This window comes from Uloborus diversus, chromosome 3, assembly GCF_026930045.1.
Source record: "Uloborus diversus isolate 005 chromosome 3, Udiv.v.3.1, whole genome shotgun sequence".
NCBI classification, from domain to species: domain Eukaryota; kingdom Metazoa; phylum Arthropoda; class Arachnida; order Araneae; family Uloboridae; genus Uloborus; species Uloborus diversus.
In genome coordinates, this window is record NC_072733.1 from 95,182,110 (window position 1) to 95,205,648 (window position 23,539).

At 33.4% G+C, this 23,539-nt stretch overlaps 1 protein-coding gene across 1 annotated transcript in view; it reads right to left on the reverse strand.

Annotated features, from left to right (window-relative positions):
• Nucleotides 1-388: 388 nt before the first annotated feature.
• The window catches only part of LOC129218534 (inactive tyrosine-protein kinase 7-like), a gene marked incomplete at its 3' end in the record, with an annotated part of 222,859 nt that continues 199,708 nt past the window's right edge, over nt 389-23,539 (reverse strand). Inside the window, 3 exon segments of the mRNA XM_054852825.1 lie at nt 389-682; nt 15,360-15,499; nt 21,147-21,294. Of these exon segments, the coding sequence (XP_054708800.1) occupies nt 389-682; nt 15,360-15,499; nt 21,147-21,294 (582 nt within the window).

The following is a 23,539-nucleotide window of genomic DNA, read 5'->3' on the forward strand; positions in this document are numbered from 1 at the left end:
TTCCAAGCAGAGAGAGCAAGAAAGGAACAGGTTTGGACCCACTGGAGAATAGATTTTAATCCTTATTCTGGTTTCTTTCCACCTTTGTTAATATGTTCTGTGCACATATGAACTTTATTTTCTATTACTTTTCTTCTGTTGTCTCTCTCTCTTTGAGTTTTCCCCAACAAAAATTCCGGTATTTTTGAATGCTGAGGTTTACGATTTGCCGGTCGTTGTGAGAGGTTTCAATGGTCTTTCCCAGAGATATTTTAACATTAGTCATATACCGGGAAATTCGGTGCCTCAGAAAAGTGGTCGTTAATGAAGGTGGTCGCTATATAGAGGTGGTCGCTCATAAAAGTTTCACTGTATTAGACTATTATTTAGGAAAATGATTACTACTTACCAGACACAAACAAATTAAAGCTTTTACGATGTTCTCCAGCAATATTTTCAGCTACACATGTATATTCCCCTGCATCAGTCTCTTGAACTTCTGAAAAAATCAGTCTCATATCTTGAACATAAATCTGTCCACTATCATTTATTACATGACCTTTAGGATCTTCCCACCACATTTTTGGACGTGGAAGACCTTTTGGCTTGAGACATGTTACATCATATGATTCATGAACAGTAACTACAACACTCTGATCAGCATTCAAATGAGGATCAAAAGCATTCAAGAAGTCATCAATATCTAAAATCAAAAAATAAAATAAATCTTAAATGAGTAAAATAAAATTAGTGAAACAATAATAAACATATATTATTTCTATACATATAAAGCAAATGTTGCTTCCTTGTTACTCTACCTCTGATACCCAAAAACCCCTACAGTACTTAAAATCTTGAAATTTCCTGCAAAATGACTTTTGTTTCTAGGCTACAGCTAAAACTTCAAAATAACATTTAACCCACCCACGAGAACAGGAAATTCCAAAAAATGCTTTTTTTAGCACAGGGCTTTTTAGTTCACAATGCCATTCTGGTGGCCACATATTTTCACATGTGGAATCCCTTCCCCCAAACAAGAAAAAACAAGGTTGAGTCTAAAGGAGATAATCCCTTTTGTAGCATGACAAGTGAAGATGCAGTTCCGCCCACATTCCTTTCCCTTCTATGCTTCATTGGACCCACGTGGTGCTGTGGAGATTCATCTATAGCTGTATTTTCTTGCAATGAAGAAAAGGTCTTTTGGAATTCTTAAATTTTCTACAAAATAAATTATTTTAGATCAGAAGAGATAGCCAATTTTGAAAAGTATAACAATAATAGTAATAATACTTTTTCTGTTGAACCATATTTTTGTAAATTACAATATATTTTTCCATTTAGAAACTATTAATTTTCACTGCCTACAAGAATAAAGCTTTTCTGGATCAAATATTTCCCCATAGATGCAATGTTCAGGATCCTCACTTAATTGAATAATTTCCTCGGATAATCGAATAATACATTAATCAATTTTCGTAAATTTTTTTTCTGTGAAATTTTGTTAATAATTAAAACAAAATTAGGCAAGCACAATTATTTACTTTAACATATAAAGTAATATATTTTTCGCCAACAACAGGCGAGAAAAACATCGTCAACATTTTCACATTCCATAAAAATATTTCCGTTATTCAGTCTAATTTCTTTTGTTGTTACAAAAAAAAAGAGAGAGAGACAGAGAGAGAGAGGGAGAAACTGTAGATAGCACTGAGGATATTAAATAAATGCGAAGAAATTTAAACGTTACAGACGATAATATGTTGATAAATATTTGATGTAAAATGCGGCAGATGGGGAGGGGTTGGGAGTTAGAAAAAAATCCCAAAAAGATAATGAGCAGTTCCACTATTATGCATTTTTTCAAAAAAATAATTTCGTGAAATTTTTTTCTAAAATAAAGATTTTATAAAGTTGTAGGTTTTTTTTCATAATGCTGATACATACTTTTAATATATTCTTTAGGACCGTAATCAGGCATTTATTTCTGGGTGTATTTTACTGAACCGATTTCTCGTAAAATTTATATGGTCAATGAAGTTTGATTTCATTTGTTTATTTATTGATTTTTGCAACAATAGGTTATTTAAAGTAGAGATGCTGCCTTAAGGACATTAACATACTACAGGGGTCTGTTCAGGATTTTTCACAGGGTCCGTTTTTTGTGAAAAATCAAATAATTTTGTGAAAAATGAATCAATTTTGTGAAAAATCAAATTATTTCGCAAAAAAAAAAAAAAAAATCTGTTAAAACGAAATTTTAGAATTTAGAGATGGCACAAACTGCATCAATTAAACTTAAAGTTAAATGTTTTCCTCTTCTATGTCGAGAATATCATTCTGGAGTGTTTTTTATATCGTTCTGGACATTTAGTGAGGAGGAGGGGCATCGCTATCTCAAGTATCAACATTTATCTGCCATTCTACATTATGTTAAATTATACTAGAAACATTTCTGTACAGTATTTAAAATATTTGTAACAAAAAAAAAAAAATAAATAAAATAAAATTCAGACAAGGGTTCAGCATTTTTAACTTCTTGACCCAAGACTTTCTTAAAAAGCACAGAATTTCGTATAAAACTTATAAATTCCGTGATTTTTACAAAAATAAAAAGATATTTTAATTGTTTACCTCTTAACAAAGCGTAATAAACATCAAAAATTCGAAAAATAGGATTCCCATAGCGGATGCAAAGAGATCGCAATTCTCAAAGTGAAGGCATCAAAAGTATAAAAACGGCTTGTAAAAGAAATATTTTTGATAAATTTTTTTTAAAATTGCATTTTAGAGTCCTATGATAAACATTTCATTAATATCTGTGGACAAAGTTGAAGCAAAAATAAAATAAAATAAAATAAAATAAAACCATCTATATCTATCCTCATAAAAGAAAATGGAATTTTGCTTTAAAAACTTCAAATGAGAGTTCTAACAAAAATAAAAATACTTTTCATTTATTTGCATCCTAATAAAGCGAAGTTAGCTTGAAAAAAGAACAAAATATGATTCTCATATCGGATGTTAAAAGATTGCATTTTTCAAAGTGTAGACATCTAAAAAACAAAAAAAAAAAAAAAAAAAAAAACGGTAATTAAAAGAGTTTATTTAAAGTCAATCATCCTTGTTAGCATAGAAAAATCAAAACTCATATAATTTTCTCCCAAAATAACAGTTAAACATCGCACCGCACCTTAAAAACGCAAATATTGACAAGCTGGTAAAATGATGAGAATTTTTTCTAATCAAGTAAGTCATTATACAGAGGCGTAGCTAGACCCGACTTTCGGGGGGGGGGTCTTCTTTTCTATATATATATATATATATATATGAGTGTGTGTGTGTGTATATGTATATATATATATATATATATATATATATATATATATATATATATATGTATGTATGTATATATATGTAAATTTTTTTAGTATTAAAAAAAGAGGGAGGTGAATCTTACATACTTTGGAATGGGGTGCCCCAATTCCGATACTTGTGTCAAACAAAACAAAAGCAAAGAATTTATTTTTTTAATGTTGTGGAAAATTTAACTTTTCTTTCTTTTCCCTCCATTTAATTTAAAGTGAAATTTTCTAGCAACGTCTTGTCAAAACCAGTCTATCTAAATCAGGGGGAAATCAAATATCTGATGAGCGTATTCCGTTCATTTCAATGTGACTGTTTGATTTAGAGGCTAACACACATCTACAAAAGCTAGCATCCCTTGAAAGCTAATAGATACTTCCATTTCCGCCTGTAAACTGGATGTTTGACTTTCAATCTCATCGATGGTCAGACTATAAAGACTTTTTATTAACTTGGTTTGCACTAGAAGTATGAAGCAAAATAAAAAAAGACTTCTTGAATTATAACCCGCAAAAAGTGAAATTGCTTTTCATATCGATATATTTATATGTTGCTTTTTATGTATTTACATTTATGCTAATTCTTAAGTATTTAATAAAATTTGAATAAAAGAGTTAGGGAAGAAATGTTGGCGGTAGAAAGTTATTCGCTCAACATCATACCATCAGTTCTCCTTTCAAGTCTTTATTTTTAATTTTATTAGCTGTTTCAGAATTTACATAAATATCTTTTTGAGAGAGCAACAGCAATTTCGGGTATTATAAACAGAAGTCTTTTTTCTTTCCTACTTTTTAATCCGAACCAAGCTAATAGAAATAATCTATATTCATTTCGTTTTTAAACATTTTATTCATGTAATGCTATGCAGTTTTTCTTTTGAATTAAAATAAAATTACCTTCAGAAGGGTCCGATGGGACTAATGCTGCTTTGCAGACTGTACTTCGTTTTCTTCACACGACGTTAACTTTCTCTTTTTAGAGCAATCCTTTTCGTCATTTTAATTTTTTTCTTTGGATTGCAAAAAGCTTGTTATCGGTTTTTCTCCTTCATTATGCAACAACTTTCACTTTGTACTATTTTAAACAGACTGTACGTTTCCAAAAGAAAACGCAGTAAATACTGGCTGAAAAATCAATGTGATTGCAATGGATACTCTGGTTAGCAAAGGTCGTTTTGACTATGACCTATGACACACACGAGACCAGACCAACAAAAACCTCTATCGTCTCGAATTCCGATTGTGCTATCATTTTTGGATTCGAAGCCTAATGATCTTTAAAGCAGCAAACAAAAACATTTTCTTCAACTCAGAAACAGAGGAATTGTCTTCAAGAGCTGAGGAGGTAGTGGAAAAAAGGAGAAATGTGTTCCACAAATAGGCTTTCTAGGAAGATTAACCAAAGGACAGTCGTTTTGCGCACTTTCTTGGAAGAAGAGTAAAAGGGTGAAATTCACAGGTTTGACATGTAAAATGAACATTTCAAGATCATGGTTATAGGTCATTCAAGTTAAAAGCCATTTCGCTCTGTTATCTGGATTAGTACTGTTCTTTCGTTGCTCTCTTTCTTAAAATTGTGATTCCTTAGAAAACCGAAATGATTGGAGTGAAAAGAAAGTATAAGTTTTTTTTCAATTGATGAAAAAAGGAAAATCGTAGAATACTGGCCAAGTTAGATTTGCAGCAATTGCTAACCTCAAGATCCTTCAATCCTTCAAGATAATGAATCAAAAAAAAAAAAAAAAAAAAAAATCAGGGACCAAAAAGCAGTAAAAGACTTTTTCTTGAAAAAGATATGCTTAAAGTTTCTTTTACTGTCAAAATGATTCCTTAAACTCGCCATAAAGCACTTAATAATGTAATAATAGAATAAATACCAAACAAAACTAATAAAGAGGAATTTTAATCAAGAGCCCATATTGTCCTTAGTATTGATTTCAAATTTTCACCATCATATTTCAAATTTCTATAAAAGGTTTCTTAAAGCCCCAGTATCTCAAAACCTCTTTATCTCGATTTTTTTCTTTCATGTGAAATTCGAAATATACAGATTCGACTGTATGCAATATTCCCACTGCGCAGCTCATAAAATTAAACATATTTAACAATTTGCAGAATCTATGACAAAGAAAGGCTGCATATATGTTGATTTAACAAATCAATCTCATTTCTAAAGCAAAGTGTCAAATTTTACTCAATTATCAAAAAATTGTCGCAGCAGAGGGAGGCGTCTTTATGCTTGAGGATTACACATGCAGCAGATTTTCAATGGCATTGGAGGGTGGGGGGGAGCAAAGTGAATTTTTGACTTTTGTTACTCAGAAAAAAGTCGTTTTGATTATTTTTCTTTTTCTTCTTTTTTTGCTTTTCTCTTCTTTTTCTATTTTTTTTTTTGAGACTAACGTTTCGGGGGGGGGGGGGGTTGTCCCCAAACCCCCCCCCCTTAGCTACACCCCTGTCATTATAAATGTTCAACGCCAGACTCTAAGTGGTGATAATTTTGAAGTTGGTAACCCTATCTGAAGCGATCATATTTTTCCCCCACCCTTACTATCCCTTTGCAGTTTTAAGTTCATTTCGCAGATATATATTATTACGTTATTACCTTACGTTTACATTTTCCGTCTTTTATGCAATTTGTGTTTTTGTTTTTGTTTTCGGAATTTTTGTCTATTGTTGTATTTTGATCGTGATTTTTTACTTCTTGTTTCTTATTCATTCTGTTATTGTTTGATTTTGTTTATTTTCATTTGTTTTGGTTTTGCTTTTGATTATGTCTCAAATCAATAGGTTTGCCAATCTTCGGATTAAGAAATTTCGTTTTTTGAACCATTTAAAATTTCTTCAAGAGTGTAGGCGCAAGAAAATTATTCCGAAGTTTATTTCTTTGAAATGTAATTTACCACGTTCTGTAAAAATTGACAAAGTAATCTTTCGGTCTAAATTGGCTTTACTCAGAGCTTCGATCCAGGAAACTAGGAAACATTTATCGTTTATTGAACGTGAACTTTATGATTTACATCTGGCGGTTTCTAATTCCATTCCGAACTTTAACATTATTGACAGAAATTCTTGGTCTAGAACCCTTCGTTCCTCTGATAAACATCAAATTGTTTTGAAAAAGAAATTAGCTATGCTTTGTAAATCTTCTCATGTCGTTCCTCTTGATAATTTACCTGTTGTTAATAAGAAGGTTGTTGTTAATCTTTCTAGCGTTCCATTAAGTAATTCTCAAATTGAGGCTCTAAAATGTAATGATAATTTTGCTGTGAGTGTTAATCCTTCTTTTTCAAAGCTTATTGCTCCTGTTGAGAAAGCTTTTAAATTTAGTGCCTTAACTTCCTCTCAAAAAGATTCGATTCGGCATCTTATAGCTTCTAATATTGACTTTAACTCGAAAATTTCTAAACCTGTATTTGCTAATACTGTTAGCCGTTCTGTTAAAGACTTAGTTTCGAATTCTGATCTGGTTGTTACCAAAGCTGACAAGGGTGGCCAAATTGTTGTTCTTGACAAATCATCTTATGTTGATAAAACTAATGATTTGATTTCTTCTGGGCCATATGCTGAAATTTCTAAAGATCCTAGTGATAAAGAGTTAAAAACTATTGCATCTGCTGTTAAGTCTGTTCAGTCTATTCCTTCAAATGTTAAACGCTCTGTTGTTCCATCTATTGCTAATTGTGCTAGATTTTATGCTTTACCTAAGGTGCATAAAGCTGGTATTCCTTTCAGGCCGATTGTTTCCAATATTGGTACTGCTTCGTACAAACTTGCAAAATATTTAGTCTCTGTGTTTTCTCCCCTTAGGAGTCACAATTTATTTACCATTAAAAATTCTGTTGAGTTTGTTAAAAAAATTCATAGTTTCGTTCCAAATAATTCTTTTATGGCTTCTTTTGATGTTAACTCTTTATTTACGAACGTTCCCGTCGAGGGTTCATTGTTATGCCTTCGTAGAAGACTTTCTGAATTTCATTTCACCAATACGGAAATTGAGGATTTAATTTTCCTTACCAGTACTTGTCTTAAACAATGTTCTTTTGTTTTTAATGGGAATTTTTATATTATGTTAGATGGTCTGGCTATGGGTAACCCACTTAGCCCCATTCTTAGTGATATTTACATGCATTATTTTGAGGTTAAGCTGTTCCAAAAACTGCAGTTCCAATTTTATGTTCGGTATGTTGATGATTGTTTTGTTCTAATGAACCAGAATCAGTTTGAGAGTGATGAGGTTTTATCTATTTTAAACTCCATTGATCCTCATATTCAGTTTTCTTGTGAGAAAGAACGGAATAATTGCATTTCATTTCTTGATGTACTTGTTTCTCGTACAGAAATTGGTTTTGAAACTACTGTTTATCGCAAACCTTTTGCTGTCTCTTTACCTCCTCATAGACTATCGTCTCATCCTCCAAATCAAAAATATTCTGCTTTTAATTCTTTTGTTTATCGCGCAATTAATATTTGTTCTTCGTCGGAACTTCTTAAAGTGGAACTTAATTATCTTAAAGCTGTGGCAATTGATAGAGACTATCCGCCAACTTTGATTGATTCCATTTATAAAAAACTTTCAAATAAATCCCAAACTAATGTTCTTAACCGAACCTTCATCAGAAAGAATTTGGTTGTTTTGCCATTCTTTCCATCTGTAAGCTATCAGGTTGCTAAGATTCTAAAACGTTTCCAATTCCAGGTGGTGTTCTCTCCTATTAATAAACTTTCATTCTCTTCTCTTAAAGATCCTATTCACCCTCTTAATTGTTGTGGAATTTATAGAATTAATTGTAGTTGTAAACTTGCCTATATTGGACAGACTCGGCGTGCTTTAAAAATTCGCTTGAAAGAGCATCAAAATTATGTGAAAAAACAACAATTAAATAAGTCTAGTATTGCTCAACATTGTTGGGATTCGAATCACTCTTTTGATTTTACCTCTTTTCAGATTATCCAAAAATGCCCCAATTCATCAGATCTAGACTTTTGGGAATCCTTTCATATTTTGAGGAACAGTTCTAACTTAGTTAACGATCTTAGTGCAGTTCCATATTTTTCTAACATTTGGCTCCCATATCTTTAATACTGTCCTTTCCCCATTCCCCCCCCCCTCTTTTTTTCCCCCACTCATTTTTATCTATCTTTCTTTGTTTATTTTTGCCTTTTTGTCTTGATTGACACCCCCCCCCCCCCCCAATTTTCTTCTATTTATCTTTATTTTTCCTTTTTTCGAATATTTTTGTTTCTGTTTATCTTTTTTCATGGTTTTCCATTCTGCTTTTCCTTTCTTGCGGTTCACGGTTACTGACAATTTCTTTTCTTTTTGTTTAAGCTTCGGCTTAATCCTTGTCCAATTGAATTCTTTCTTTCTGGGTTCGTACCTAAGCGAAAGCTCCTGACCTTTGCTTGCATTCCTATTGGTTCCTGAAAGGTTTATAACTTTGTCATTGGTGTTTGGCTAATCCGCTGTTTTTATCTTTTAAGCTGCATGCTTATCTGCTCTTGGCTTTTGTCGGATGTCTTTTCATCCATAAGCTCATTATTTTTGCATTGAAAAAGGCGTTCCCTGTAACGCCGAAACACGTGTCTGCTGTAATTTATAAATTTGTGCTTCTACTTACGTTGTTTGGTTTGACTTTAATATATTATTATTGTTTATTAAATCATGAGCGGGGAGAAAAGTGCTTACCAAAGCCTTTTCAGAAAAGTTTACAACAACACCGCTGCTAATTAGCTGTGATAAAACAAACAAGCATTATATTTATTTGGCAGTAGCAATTATTTATCGTTTGCAGGAGCATCGCAAGAGTGCCGTTTTTTTTTCTTTCTTTTCTTTTGCAAAATTAGACGATTTTGTATAAGCTGATCCCTCTAACTTGACTTCAGAAAAGGTTCCAAAAAATATCGGTTTATACACAGAAATATGCGTTATTTTGCTTTCACATTTGCTCTTTTAATAAACAATTTGTGAAAGATCCGATCTTGTTTATCAGAATTTTGTGAAGGGTCCGTTTTGGTTGATCAGGATTTTGTGAAAGGTCCGTTTTGGTTGATTGGAATTTTGTGAAGGGTCCATTAATGGACCCAAATATTCTCTGGCCAGACCCCTGTACTAATGTAAAAAATGACGCATCTATTAAATGAAAGAAAGAAATCCTATTCATTCACTATACTTCCTTTCTGATAAACTATTCAATGTCTTTATAAAAACTCAAAAGAATAGATTAGATGCATGTACTTAATGTGCATTTGAAGTGATGCTTCTAGAAGTCTTATTTTTTGAGGAATAAGATACGTTAAATAATAGAAATGCACTGTCAAATTTAAAGAATTTTAATGCTTTTGTTGACGTGAGTCAGGTATTTAAAATTTGAAGAAAAAATTGCTTTGATGTATCATTTCGTAAAAAAGAATGTTCGCAATAATTACAATATAAGTAATAAATACTGAACACTTATACTGCGCTCATTCGTCCCGTTTTGGAATATGGGTTTCAGGTATATCGGGCTGCCTCTGTCAGTAACCTTGAAAAACTGGAAAGGGTTCAGCTCTCTGCTGCAAGAATCATCACTGGCCTCCGAAATAGTTGCCCAAGGGATATTGTTCTGTATGAGGCTGACCTGCAACCTCTAGGACTCCGAAGCAGATATCTCCTGGCTAAATACTTTGCTAAGCTTGTTAGTTATGGTGACCAGAACAGGACCTCCAGTTATGTACGAAACTGGAAGAATAATCGCCTTAAGATACAGAGTTCTCTTGGCTTTGCTGAAAGCGAGGGTTTCCTTTTTAATGAAGTTGAATATGTTTCTCTGACTTGTGGTCTGCATGCTGCCCCATCATTATATGAACGAGTTTTCTTCAAACCTCACTTGTGCTCGTACACCAACAAGAGCTCCCAAAACCGGAGTATCTTAGACAACTTGCTTTGGAGGTTATTCACCAAATCCCATGTGATGCATTGCAAATATATACTGACGGTAGCAGGGGTGACGGCGCTATCTCCGGTAGCGGTGTTTATATCAGAGAAGGAAACGTCATTAAGATTTGTATTAAAAACCCCGATTTTTGCTCCGTCTTCGGGGCCGAACTTCTAGCTATTGAGGAGGCTCTGAATTATTGCGTCACAGAGAGTATCAGTACTGATATTTGGATCTTGAGTGATAGCCGAAGCTCTATTCAGCATCTGTCTGAATGGTGGAAACAAGGTGACAAAACGATGCTGAATATAATCGAACATCTAAAACACTTGAGTAAACCTCTCACCATTACTTTTCAATGGATACCGTCACATGTTGATGTATTTGGAAATGAGATTGCTGATGGGCTGGCTCGTCAGGGGAGCCGAGAGATTTCTCCTCATAACGGATGCCTTTCTTTTTCAGAAATTGCAACCCGTGTTAAGCAAAGCATCAGTTCCTCTTGGAGACAGCCCCCTATTCATGAATGGTACAAAGCATTCCGCCCTGGTGCTGCTTTACTTCGGGCAAGTAGTAGAGAACATCAAACCGTCCTAGCCCGAATGAGAAGTGGACACACTTGAGCACAGCGACATGTGGCTGGTATTAAGGTTTTCCCCTTGTGCAAAAAATGCAATTTGCCTCAGGCTGCTCCCGCCCATATTTTCTCTTGCATCGGCTGTGACCTGAATCAGCTGTATTCCGACCCTTCTGCTGTTTCGGAGGGACTTTGTTCGCACAGCTTCATGGACTTGGTATGATGTTTCTGTCTGCCAAGTGGGACAAGCAACAACAACATAAATACTGAAGATAAAGTCATGAGTTTTCACTCTTTCAAAACAAGTGTGTATTTTTATATCAAGTGAAGTGCGAAAATAAATAAATGATTAAAATATATAGTAATAATAATGTTTATAGCAAAAAAAGTAGTAAAAAGCATTTTTTGAAATAGTTTGAAATTTTTCGGAGGGGTTTGAACCCTAAAAATCCACCCCTTACGTACAGCCCTGATATACTTTATTGTACTATTTACTGGTATTCAATTACAAATGTTTTCAGTGAAGAAATCAGAAATTTTTGTTCGTTTTAGTCAAGACTTTCACTTTTATGCACATATTGTGAGCGAAATTTTAATGTAACTAAAAAGCGAACCAAATTTAACTAACAAAATATTTGTTCATAACAAAATAGTCGTTCATGATTCTCTTTTCTTTTCATTTCATTTGTTAATATTTCAAAAAATATTATCAATTTCTCAGCAAAAAAATTCTCCCATCATTGAATAGTTTTTTCTTTGGGTCATGGAATATTTTGAGATTTTTTAAAAAAAATTAATTCTCCACTATAAATGGTTTCAAAAAAAAAAAAAAAAAAAAAAAAGATGTCTTCAATTGTTCACATGTGCCTCAATGAGGGGAGGGAAGGCACAAATGAACAATCCTGGGATACATGATTTTTAAAAAGATCTGGAGAAGATCTCCAAACTCTCACTCTTTTCCTAATATTACTATAAAAGATAGAAGGAATTGTGCCTTTAAATTTAAATTTTCAAATTTAGCTGAGGAAGATACCCAAATTCTTCTCTACACATTAAATGTCTTTAAACACAGACAAATTTTTGCTCTTCTAAAACTTCAACTTTTATAAATTTCCGGAGGTTCCCCTGAGCACCTCCCTCTTAGTATCAGCACAGATAGCTTTAAATTTTGTTTTACAAAATTCCTCCGGAGAATCTTCGAATATTTTTTCACATGCAACCTAAAAATGACTTCTTGAAAAAGATTTCGGGAGACAGGGAATCCTCTTTCCTCCATCTTTCCCAAACCTAAACCTTAAGTCACATCTTTGGGACCCCAATTTGGAAAAAAAATCGGAATAAAGACCTTACATCACTTTTGTGGCATTAGGAGATCCTCCTAACATTGATGAAGAAGGTATACTGTTGAGTTTTTTTAACTTTAGGGTCAAAAAACTTCCAGAGACAGCCCTTAGTTAATGAAATATTTTCATAAAAAGCCTCCAAACTTCCCATTTTCTAAACTTAACCAAACATCGACTAAAATTGCGTCTTTCATACTTCACTGACAAAGCTTTTCCAGAGAGGGCCTCCGAACCTTCTTCATTTCCCAAGCGTCATCAGTTGCAGCTTAAATTGGAGTGTTCAATGCCAAAAGACTTCCGGAGGAGAGCGACCTAGTAACGTAAATTCACCAGAAGTTGCGTAAAAACTCCTCCTAATGACTCCAATTTTGAAATATTTTAAAAGTAAATTACCAAAGAATTCCTCTCCTAACATCCCCAAAGATAGTCTATGATCATGTTTTCTCGAGTTCTATAGCAAAAAACTTTGCAGAGAGAACACCTGGACTTTAACAGTCATCTTAACGTTATCACATATAGCATAAAAATGTGTTTTTAACCTATTTGTGCAAATTTTTGGAAAGTGCATTCGATCCCCTAATATTTGCCAGTGAAAACTTGAAATTGACTATGGTGAGGAAAAATACTCAGGAAGGAACCTTAACCCCATCTCACCTAACTTTAAAACCAAAACGTTCCGAAAATTGCGTTTTTGACATCAATTTTTCAAATTTCTACGAGAGGGTCCCCCCTTCATGCATCCGCTTCTTTTTACTACCTTTCTCCAGCAATAGGTGGGGTATAGTGTTTATACCCTAGCTTTTATCTTCATTTTTTTGATAGGGAGTCATATCATGTTTGCACACCTCTTTCTGGTATGCGAAAGTATTTTTATCTTCCAATGTGATAATCTACTGAGCTTTATATGAGGTTTTTTGCCTGAACATGGTTTTAGCTACTCCAGACTCATGAACATAAATCTAGAGCGCAGCTGCAATCTCTGGATGCTGTAACTGACCTTTCCGGTGTTTGCTTGAAATTCCGTCTTAGCTCTGGCCATGGGGCGGTAATTTGTAGCTTTATATCCAACTGAGGTGCATATAGTGTTTTCAGACCTTTAAAATGTTCACAAAATTATTTATATTCTTCAGTATACCATATAAGTTTAATTTAAGTAAAAGCGGTATTTAGTCTTAAATTTTTCAAGAGAGGGACCTCTTGTCGAGAAAATTTTATATTGTTCAAACAGGGGTGTCTGTCACTCTAAGAATGATGCCCCCCCCCCAGGGCCTGATTAAGATATAGGGGGCAATAGGCCAAACAGTTTTTCGGAGGTCCCCTTGTATACAACCATACAATTTTGGTCATTGGCTGAATTTTTTTAGTCAGTTGGGGGCCTCAAAAAAGTGGGGGCCCAATGCCATCGCCTATTCAGTAATCAGCCCCCCCCCCCCTGAGATTAAGAGTACTCGCAAAATTGACGAAAAAGACACTGTAAAACAGTGACTCCCCACTTGGATTGAGGTTAGACCCCCCCCCCCCCTGCACCACACGAGCAGCCTTGCTGCTGCTATTATTATAAAAATAAATTGCTGAAATATCTATTCACCATGATGGCCTATGGCTTTTCTCTGTAGCAGATACTAATTTATGTAATAGGCATTTGTATATGCGTTGCAGCTCCCCCCCCCCCCCATCCATAATATGTTGAATTTAACTACCTAAATATATCGATAATATCGATATTTGGAGAGCAATATATCACAGTATTAAAATTCTGATATTGTCCAGCCCTATACTTGAGTCATTCTTCAAAAAGTGTAACTTTTCTGTCACATGCCTTTTACAGAAAACATTTTAAGGAACAATTCATTTAACAATGCATTTTAATTTTATCAAAAATACATCAATTTAAACCTGACAACAATTTTTGAATAATAATTTTTGGTTCGCAACATGTGAATTCTCGACTCCGTGGCATGTCACACGTGACTGTATATGTTGCTTAATAACTTGTTTAATTTTAAGTATGTACTTATTTATTTATTATTTCTTTCACAAGTGTTTCAAATACTAATTGTTTAAGCATATTTAATTTTTAGATATTGTGTTTTAGTTTGTTTTAGTAGGATAAAGAGTTATGTCACACAATAAATTCTCACCTCCAATGCCATTCCTCATTAACACGCGGCAGTAATGACATCAAATTCTATTTTCCATGATACAAGGGAGCCCTCTTGTCTATTTTCAGCCATAAAGAAATTGTGAGATTTTTGCCAAAAAACAAGATGGATTTTGCTTTAAAATCTAAGTACGGTTATTGAGACTTCTCACCTCTGTGAACTTGAATTTCAGTGATGTAAATCAATGTATAAAAAGAAGTAAACAGGTTTTCATATGCTTAACATGTGCAGATTGTAGCAACGAAGAAAAAATTTCTTTGAAAAATGTATCCATTAGGCCTATAGTAACGCAAAATTCCTCACCTCCATGAATCTCAATTCCGTGACAGAATTTATCAATGTCATTATTTCTGAGGTGAAAATAACTGATGGAGGTAAAATACATCAATCTTAGGCATTCTACTAAAATTATAAATGGCCAGTATATTCTCAAATTTACTAAGTACTAGTTTTTAACACACATTTGAACTGAAAGGGTAACTGCTAATTAAGCCATACTTTAATTAAGAGGGCTTATTATTAGATTTCCACTAATCATTAAAATAGCTCATTCTTTGCACAATTTATAAAATACTACTTTGATATTAAATTGGCCTCGATTTTTAAACACATTAAAAGTTTTTCTTCTTTGTTTTATTTCCATGAACAAGGCGTTATTTTATTTTTTTCCAATTTATGAGTAAAATGATTGGAACTTAACTGGGTTGTTTATGGTAACTTCTAGTAGGTAACACTTTCATGTAAGAATTAAAAAAAAAGAAAACAAAAGGTTCTGAAATTGAAATATATTTGTGTTCAAACATTACATTTTCTGGAGAATGACCCACTTGAGTTCTCTACCAACAAAGATAAGACCTTCTTAGAAAGGGGATCACGTTAGCAAGAAGTCATAAACAACAATGAAAATAAGGTCCTAAAGTAAATATTGTTGTATGTAAGAAATATTTTTACTTATAAATGAACAGGATTAAAGCTGGATTTAGCAAAATTAAAGTGAAGAGGGAAAACAGAATACTTACAAGCTATTTGCAACTCTGCAACATATTTTTGATGAGGAATTGTATCTGGTTTCTTACTCACACCTTGGCATTTATATAATCCAACAAGATCACTTGACATTGACACAATTTTAAGGGTACCATTTGGATAAATAACATATCTGAAAAAGAAAGTTAATAATTTACCACTATTTTGAATTAACCCATTATGCGAGGTTTGACTATAAAGTAGGAGGACTGGCTTTGTAACTTCCATTAAAAGCATTAGAAGTGGAATAAGGAGGAGTGGATAGTGCCCTTGACTGCCTGACCTGCATAGCTAACACCAGTACTTCAACATGTACAATAGACAGTTGATTGTCCTTAAGAGCAATTGTATGTCATCTTGCTTTCTGGCAAAATGTAGAGCATAACATTTGAATAACGAGGGAAATGTTCAAGTAGACTGCTGACCAACTGTTTGAATGATAGGTGATGAAAATAGACTGTATGGAAAATTTATTGGAAAAGAGAGCTCAGTGTTTTCTGTGAAGAAGTATTTGAGTGAAATCAAAATTGCAATGCTGAGACATTCTCAATATTTACTTGATTTATCACCTTGTGACTTTTTCTTTAACCCAAAAATAATATTGATACTAAAAAAGGACCCGTTTTGAGACCCTTTAGATTATTTGAATAGGGTATGGTCCCAATTGATTCAGATAATTGGAGTTCCCTACTATATTAGGGTGGTCCTTAAAAATGAACTTTTGAAATTTGAACGGGCCACCCCCCTATTTTCGTTTATTGCCTAAAATAAGACTTCCACAAAAATTTCAGACAAAAAAATGTGTTTTAAGGGTCGCTACCGATTTTCAAAGTTGTGAAAATTCAGCATTTTTTATGAAAATTCAAATGAACTTCACTGTAAACTAAAAAATGCATAAATAAAAATCAATACCACCTGCTGTTTTCACAAGATGTCTACCCTCCCCCTCGTACAAGGTAGAAGGGCGTCAAATTCAAGTTTAACGTTTTGATATGAGATTTTACAACCATATGTTCAGAGAGAAAGATTGGTGAATTTTCTTTTCTTTCATTCGGGAAAAATACTAATAATGACACCGCTGTTTGGGTAAATGGGTAAAGTAGAGGCAAAATTGTAGAAGAAGCAATGCTCATTAAAAAAAAAAAGGATTAATTTCAAAAATTGAAGCAACGTGAGATAGAAAATACAAGACTGCTGTTTGAACTAGTACCAACTCCTTTAGAGGAAAATGAAGGTAAATGTGACTTTTTTGATGGTTACAGCTGTTTTTTAAATGCAAACCAAAATTTATTGTGTAACGTACCCCCTTGTAAAAGAAAAAGAGGTAGGAAGAACATTCTAAACAATGATGTTGCTGTGAGTCTTGATATAGCAAAGTTGAATGATAGAAAAGCAGCTGTTGTCTTGACAACAACAAGAACGCGGCCTAGTATTTGAAAAGTAAATTCTCAGTTGATGTTCCTTTAACTGTGTTTCACATTAATTTAACCATTGTTTCAGGAAAAGCTATTGAGCAATTACTTTTGGTACCAAAACTCCAATCGGGAACAGGAGAAGCAATTGGTTGCTTGCAAAACCCCAGAATCCTGGAAAATCATTGAACAAGTCAAATGCCTGTGTTTTGATACAACAAGACCACGAAAAGTAGTAAACTTCAACAAACACAAGACCACGAAAAGTAGCAAACTTCAACAAACACAAGACCACGAAAAGTAGCAAGTATCCTTATTGAGAAAAAACTATCATGTTCTTGAAATAATGCTTGAGGATGTTGTGGTTAAATCTATTGGATCATCAGCAGGGCCTGAAATAATGATATGCAAACGATTAAACATTGTTGGAGACCTATCAATTACAGTAGTTTTTAAATTGCCTTATTGATGTTTTTATCCCCGTGAAAGTAATCCAAAATGCTCCAGACATCGTCGAGTTTGCCAAGAATCAACTTGACCAGTTTCAAACCTCAAGACGACTACAAAGAATTTTTAGATTTGACCATCACATTTCTTGAAGGAACTCAAAAAAGAGAATACGCTTCAAAGCTCCAGAGGGTTTACATTGTGCTCGATGGATGGCAAAGGGCATTTACGCTCTTAAAATTTATTTATTTATTTAGAGATCAATTTATACTTTTCGAATAAGTAAAAGCTGGCATTAGCGACATATGCTCCTTTGTAGTAAAAACTAAAAAACTATGTAAAGAGTTGGCTTCAAGCAGCAACTGCTGTTTTGCCTCAAAAAATGATTTGAAACTCTTAAAAGGTCTAAAAAAGTATGAAAGAATTTATTATAAGGTTTCTCAAAATGTGCAATGAATGAACAAGTTTGTTTGCCATTTGTAGTATCTATCAGAGGAGTTTGTCGCTGTTGCGTTTTTTAACGATTGTCCTCCTAAAGAAATGAAAGGGAAGATGGTGGATGCTTTAAAAAGAAAAGGAGATGATAAACCCTTTAAGAAAACCCAAATAGATACAGATGCAGTCTTTAAAAAGGGGTTTGAATGATTTTGAATCAAGCAACACAATGCGGTTTTTAAAAACCTTGAGTATACTTTAGAATTTCTACAAAATTATGCGACAGAATGGAAAGACGAATCCTAAAAGCAAAGTAAAGAAATTGTTAGTTCATTTGGAATGTGGAGTTGCACTAATAGAAGAATAGAATAAACTTTTTACGAAAGCAGAGGAACAAAAGCAGTACTGTTAGTGAAACAGTTCAGAAGCAAATATTCGGACTGTAAAAAAGCACCTTATTGTCTTATGGGGCAATATGCTGTGATTTGGTTTTTAAAATCTTAACAGATGTATTTAGTTAAAAATTGTAAGAAATGTTTAGTAAATAATGTTATTTTTACTAAAAATGCGAAATTTTGAAATTTTTTCTAAAAGTTCAAAAGTTTCAGCTGTGGTAGCGACCCCTTAAATTTGTCTTAAAAATCTAAAAAAATTACAGTAATTCTTTTTTATATACTAGATCGAAATTGGGGGGTGGCCCATTGAAAATTCACAAGTTTATTTTTTAACCTCATATAAGGACCACCCTACTACTATATGTATGTACAGTATAACCCCAATTTAACGATTGTCAAGGGACTAGAAAAAGTTATCATTAAATCAAGGATATCGTTAAATCGAGGAACATAGCCATTCAATGCAGTCAAATCCTGACCAGTGAAATGTATCATTAAATTAAGGAAATCGTTAAATCAGGTATTGTTAAATTGAATTTATACTGCATATATATATATATATATATATATATATACATATATTGAGCCAGTCTTATTAATTTACAAACAAATCTTGCAGTTCTTTATTCAAGGAAAGTATACAAAATTTTAAATCACTGAAATAAGTTTGTAAGCAGTGTACTATTAAACTCATGAAATATTATCATGAAGAGTACACTGAAATATCATTAACTCTCTGATGAAAATTTCTTATGTTTTCTTTTAATAGCTTTCTCCCACATAAATCAAAAAATTTATTTACAAATTATGCAGCTAAAATTTAAAACATGAATAATAGTTTAGGAAAACAAACAAGTTTTTGTTACTATTTTTAGGAAAGTTTAAAGACATTGCTAAGAGTTCTAAAAGCATTTAGTTTCATGTATCCTATTAGTATACAAATACAATACAAATACAAAAGTGACGACCAGCAACAGGCTCTGGGCCCAGCTAGACTGGTCCTAGTCAATTTACAATCCCATACCTGCCAACCTCCGAGAAAAAAAATCCGGAAGATTTTTTTATTTTTATCCACAAGATTTTAACGCAAAATAAAATCAAACAGGACACCTACCCTCTTTACATTTAACAATATATTAGTTATGAATTTCATATCAATTGAAATTACTTTCATTTAGTAAATATTACTTTTATTGCTTTCTTTAAAAGTTTGGAAATAACATTTGTTACTCATCTTTAAAAAAGAACGAAGCAAAAACAGCTCGAATTGAGAGAATGAGAAGATAATTGGCGCCGAAATTGTGCCCCTAGTTGCCCGCTGCGACGCTTGCTTTGATTGGATCCCGATGAAGTCATGTGCTGTATCACTCAGTGACGTCATAATCTTGCCTCGCTTCTTCTCGTGCCATTCTCTTACGGCAACTTTTCCTTGGCTACTTGGCCTAAAACGTGGTGCCGCGTTCCACAAAAGTATCGTTAGCGCCAAAATTGGCGAGATAATTATTTTTCCTACAAAACGTGAAAAATCCGGAAGATTTTGCTCATAACCGGAAAAACGGAAAAGGACATAAAAATCCGTAAAACTTCCGGGAAATCTGGAAGGGTTGGCAGGTATGCAATCCCCAGTGAAGATCAATGGCCTTCTTAAAACTATCTACACCCTTGCTCATTACCACCTCTTCCGGTAAACTGTTCCAAGGTTCCACTACCCTGCTAAAATAATAATTTTTCCTAACATCCATGTTAGCCTGAGATTTAAATAGCTTAAAACAATGACCCCTTGTCCTGTTTTGAGTGCTAAACTTCAGCCCCGTAACATCTTTCATTTTAATAAATTTAAACAACTGAATCATGTCCCCTCGGTCTCTTCTTTGCTCAAGACTGTACAATTTTAGTCTTCTAAGCCTGGAATCATAGTCTAAGTGAGAAAGTCCATTTATTAGCCTTGTAGCTCGCCTTTGAACCCTTTCCAATACATTAATGTCTTTCTTAAGATAAGGAGACCAAAACTGAACAGCATACTCCAAATGAGGTCTTACCAAACTTCTAAAGAAGTTCTTCTGCCCTTATATAGATTTGTTTGAAATAGATCTATTGATAAACCCAAGCATCTTATTGGCCTTGTTACTAGCAATGCTGTATTGTTGACTAAACTTTAAATCCTGACTTATTAAGGCCCCCAGATCAGTACCTTTGTCTGCCTGACTAATGACTGAACCTTGCAAATAATAACTTGTACACTTATTTCCATGCCCTAAATGTAGCACTTGACATTTCCCAACATTAACAGCCATACCCCATTTATCAGCACACTCCGTAATATGATCTAGATCCTCTTGCAGCTGTTTTGCTTGTTCTTCATTTTCTACAGTCCTCATAGTTTTGACATCATCAGCAAAACAATTCATGTTCCCAGAAATATGTATAAAAGCTCTATGCCACAAAAAATCTCTTTTTATTACTGAGATCACAAGTTTTTTTTTTTTTTTTTATAAAATGCTCATATGTGCAATACCATATAATATTACTGTGAATAATTATACTTAATAAAATATTATAATATACTATATAAAAATATTATAATAAAATATGACAAAACATTCTATTTTAAGCGATTATCAGACACAGAAGAGTTGAATGACATAAGTTCCAGCCAAATTACCCATCCCGATGCTTCTTATTTTTCAACTAGTAATTTCAGTTTCCTTTAAAAGCAATACTTGGTGATATGATATTCAACAAATATTTTTATGCATAAGCATACAAATTTTGAAGCTTTCATTTTTCAAGTAATTCAAACAAAGTGGTCTTGATTTGTTAATCCTAACTAACAAATCAATAATCTAACTAACAACTAAATACAGCAAACCACTTTTGAAAATTTTTTATTATTTATTTTTAAGCACAAATCAAACTCAAAATGCAAAAGATTATGATGAAAATACAGCATCAAAGTATTAGAAAGCTACAACTTTTGTCAACCAATTTTCAAGATTTCAAGTCATACGCATTTGACATACATATTATATAAATTTTCAAACTTATACTATATTTTAAAAATACTCATGATTTTTTGTGCCCTAAAACTAACCTGGTGTCATTTGAAAGTTGATGTTCATTTGATTCAAAGTACCAATCAGTTGAAGCAGCATTTTCAAATACACAATCAAAAAGTGCAGAATTATTTTCTTTCACCACTTTACTTTGCGGTATTAAAGTAATTTGAGGACTTTCGGCATCTAAAAGAAAAACAATCATTGATGTTCAACAAATTGAACTAATGATACAAGATTCATGCTAGGAATAGAAGGGTGTACAAGCTCACATTTCTATACATTTCCATCTTGATTTTTTTTAATTTGTTAAATTATATAATTTGTTTAAATTATATAATTTATTTAATTATTTTAAATATGTTATTAAATATTATTATATAATTATATAATTTCGTTGTTATATTATTTGTTTACATTATATAACAAACTATTAAATTCTTTGTAATAAAATCAAATTATCGAAAATTTTTGGAAAAAAAATTTCAGCATACCCAATGAAAGACTTGAAATACATTGCCAGCTCAGTCATTCCAGCCGAGGACTGCAGTTTTGTGCTTATTAGCACTCATCAGCCAGGCATAGGAAGTGACTGAGCCATCTGTGAAAAACCTCTTAAGGAAGCCAAGAGAGCCAAACAAACTGGTAGCTAATATAAAATTAGCGCTGTCAGACGAGTGACAGAAGCAATGATTCGGTTCAACTCGAAGATTGAAGGCAAGGCATGGTATTTTCAGTAAGCTACCACCCTATTGACACGGCTACAGAAGAAATACACAGCCAGCTCAGTTATTCCAACCGAGGACTGAAGCTTCGTGCTTATTAGCACTCATCAGCCCTGCATAGGAAGTGACTGAGCTGGAAGTGGAAAACCTCTTAAGAAAGCCAAGAGTGCTAAAGAAAATTGGTAGCTAAATATAAAATTAGCGCATACCAGATGAATGACCGAAGCAATGGTTTGGTTCAACTCAAAGATTGAAGGCAAGGCATGGGTATTTTCAGTAAGTTACTGCCCTATTGCCAGGGCTAAGGCAGAAATGCATGAAAAACACCGCCAGCTCAGTCATTCCAGCCCAGGACTGCAGTTTCGTGCTTATTAGCACTCATCAGCCCAGCAGTGGCGCCGACTCCATGGGGCCTGAGGGGGCCCGAGCCCCAAAAATATTATTTGCCCCCTCAAAAATATTTGAGGGGGCAGAGCCCCCCCAATAAATCAAGAAAATTATTAGTCATATTATGCTTTCTAAAATCATAAATTTATCTTTTATTTTCCTTGTTTGAAGATAGTTTACCGTGTAAAATACATTCAGTAATGAGTTGAAACAAATAATTATTATGGTAGTAAGCAGGTTAACTGAAAACGAGTGGTGTGAATAATGATGGTGTTACGGTGCTGCAAGCATACTAAGAATTTGTCCCAGTGCGCGAACTTACGAGTCAAGTCTGTTACTAGTGGGCATGCTGCGGCACGCTCTTCTAAGTGTTGCTGATCTGGAAAAAATATATGAGGGTTTGATTTGTATATTAAATGGGAGGCGTGATAGTTTTGAATGCTTTTGGGAATTGTGTTTAAAAAGAAAACCTTCACAAAATGATGATCCTTTTGCTTCCTCGGAATCGACGTATACCAAAGAAGTATGAAAACAACAAAGCCAGCTCACTGCTCACTTTCAAAATCCCTAAGTACTACAAGGCAATACTTTGAGGTTTGTGAAATGGTACAATCTTACATTATTGGGCAGTTTACATCAACTGGATTCACATAGGTCATTGCAGTTGAACAAGAGTGCTTGCTTTTATTAAACAAAAGTGAAACAAATTTTGAAAAATCAAGTGAGTTTTTCAAAAATGACCTAGACATTGAGAGACTGCATTTACACTTGAATATGTCAGCCGATATCACTTATGAAAAAACAACTGGTCTTAAAAAACATGCTTTAATTAAAGTACCTTTTTAAAAAAATACTGTGCATGTTTTTATTTATTTCCTTTTTTCAAAGCCAAAAAATATGTTTCGGGCTTGTCGAGTTTGCAAGGTTCTAATGTTGATTAAATGACTTTAAAATGCTTAAAAAAAACTTTGAAGCTCACTATTTTTGATCCCATAATTTAGAAAAGTTCCCGCGGCAAGATCCCCCCCCCCCTTTATAATATTTTTTTTTAAGTCGACATCTCTAGGAGTGCTCTTCCATGCAAGTCAAATGCCCTACCTTTTTAATGCCTCGCAACGGCACTGCACGGCTCCCCGTAGAAAAGAACAAAAAACTGTCTCTTTCGAAGGACAAGTGACATGATCTAGTTGAACCAGAAAATTTGTATAAAATTTTTTAGATTGTTTAACGTTAAAAACGCCATGTCACATTTATTTGTTTAAATTAAACACCAGAAAATATGTAAATTGGCATTTTCAAGGTACAAAAATCTGACCTTT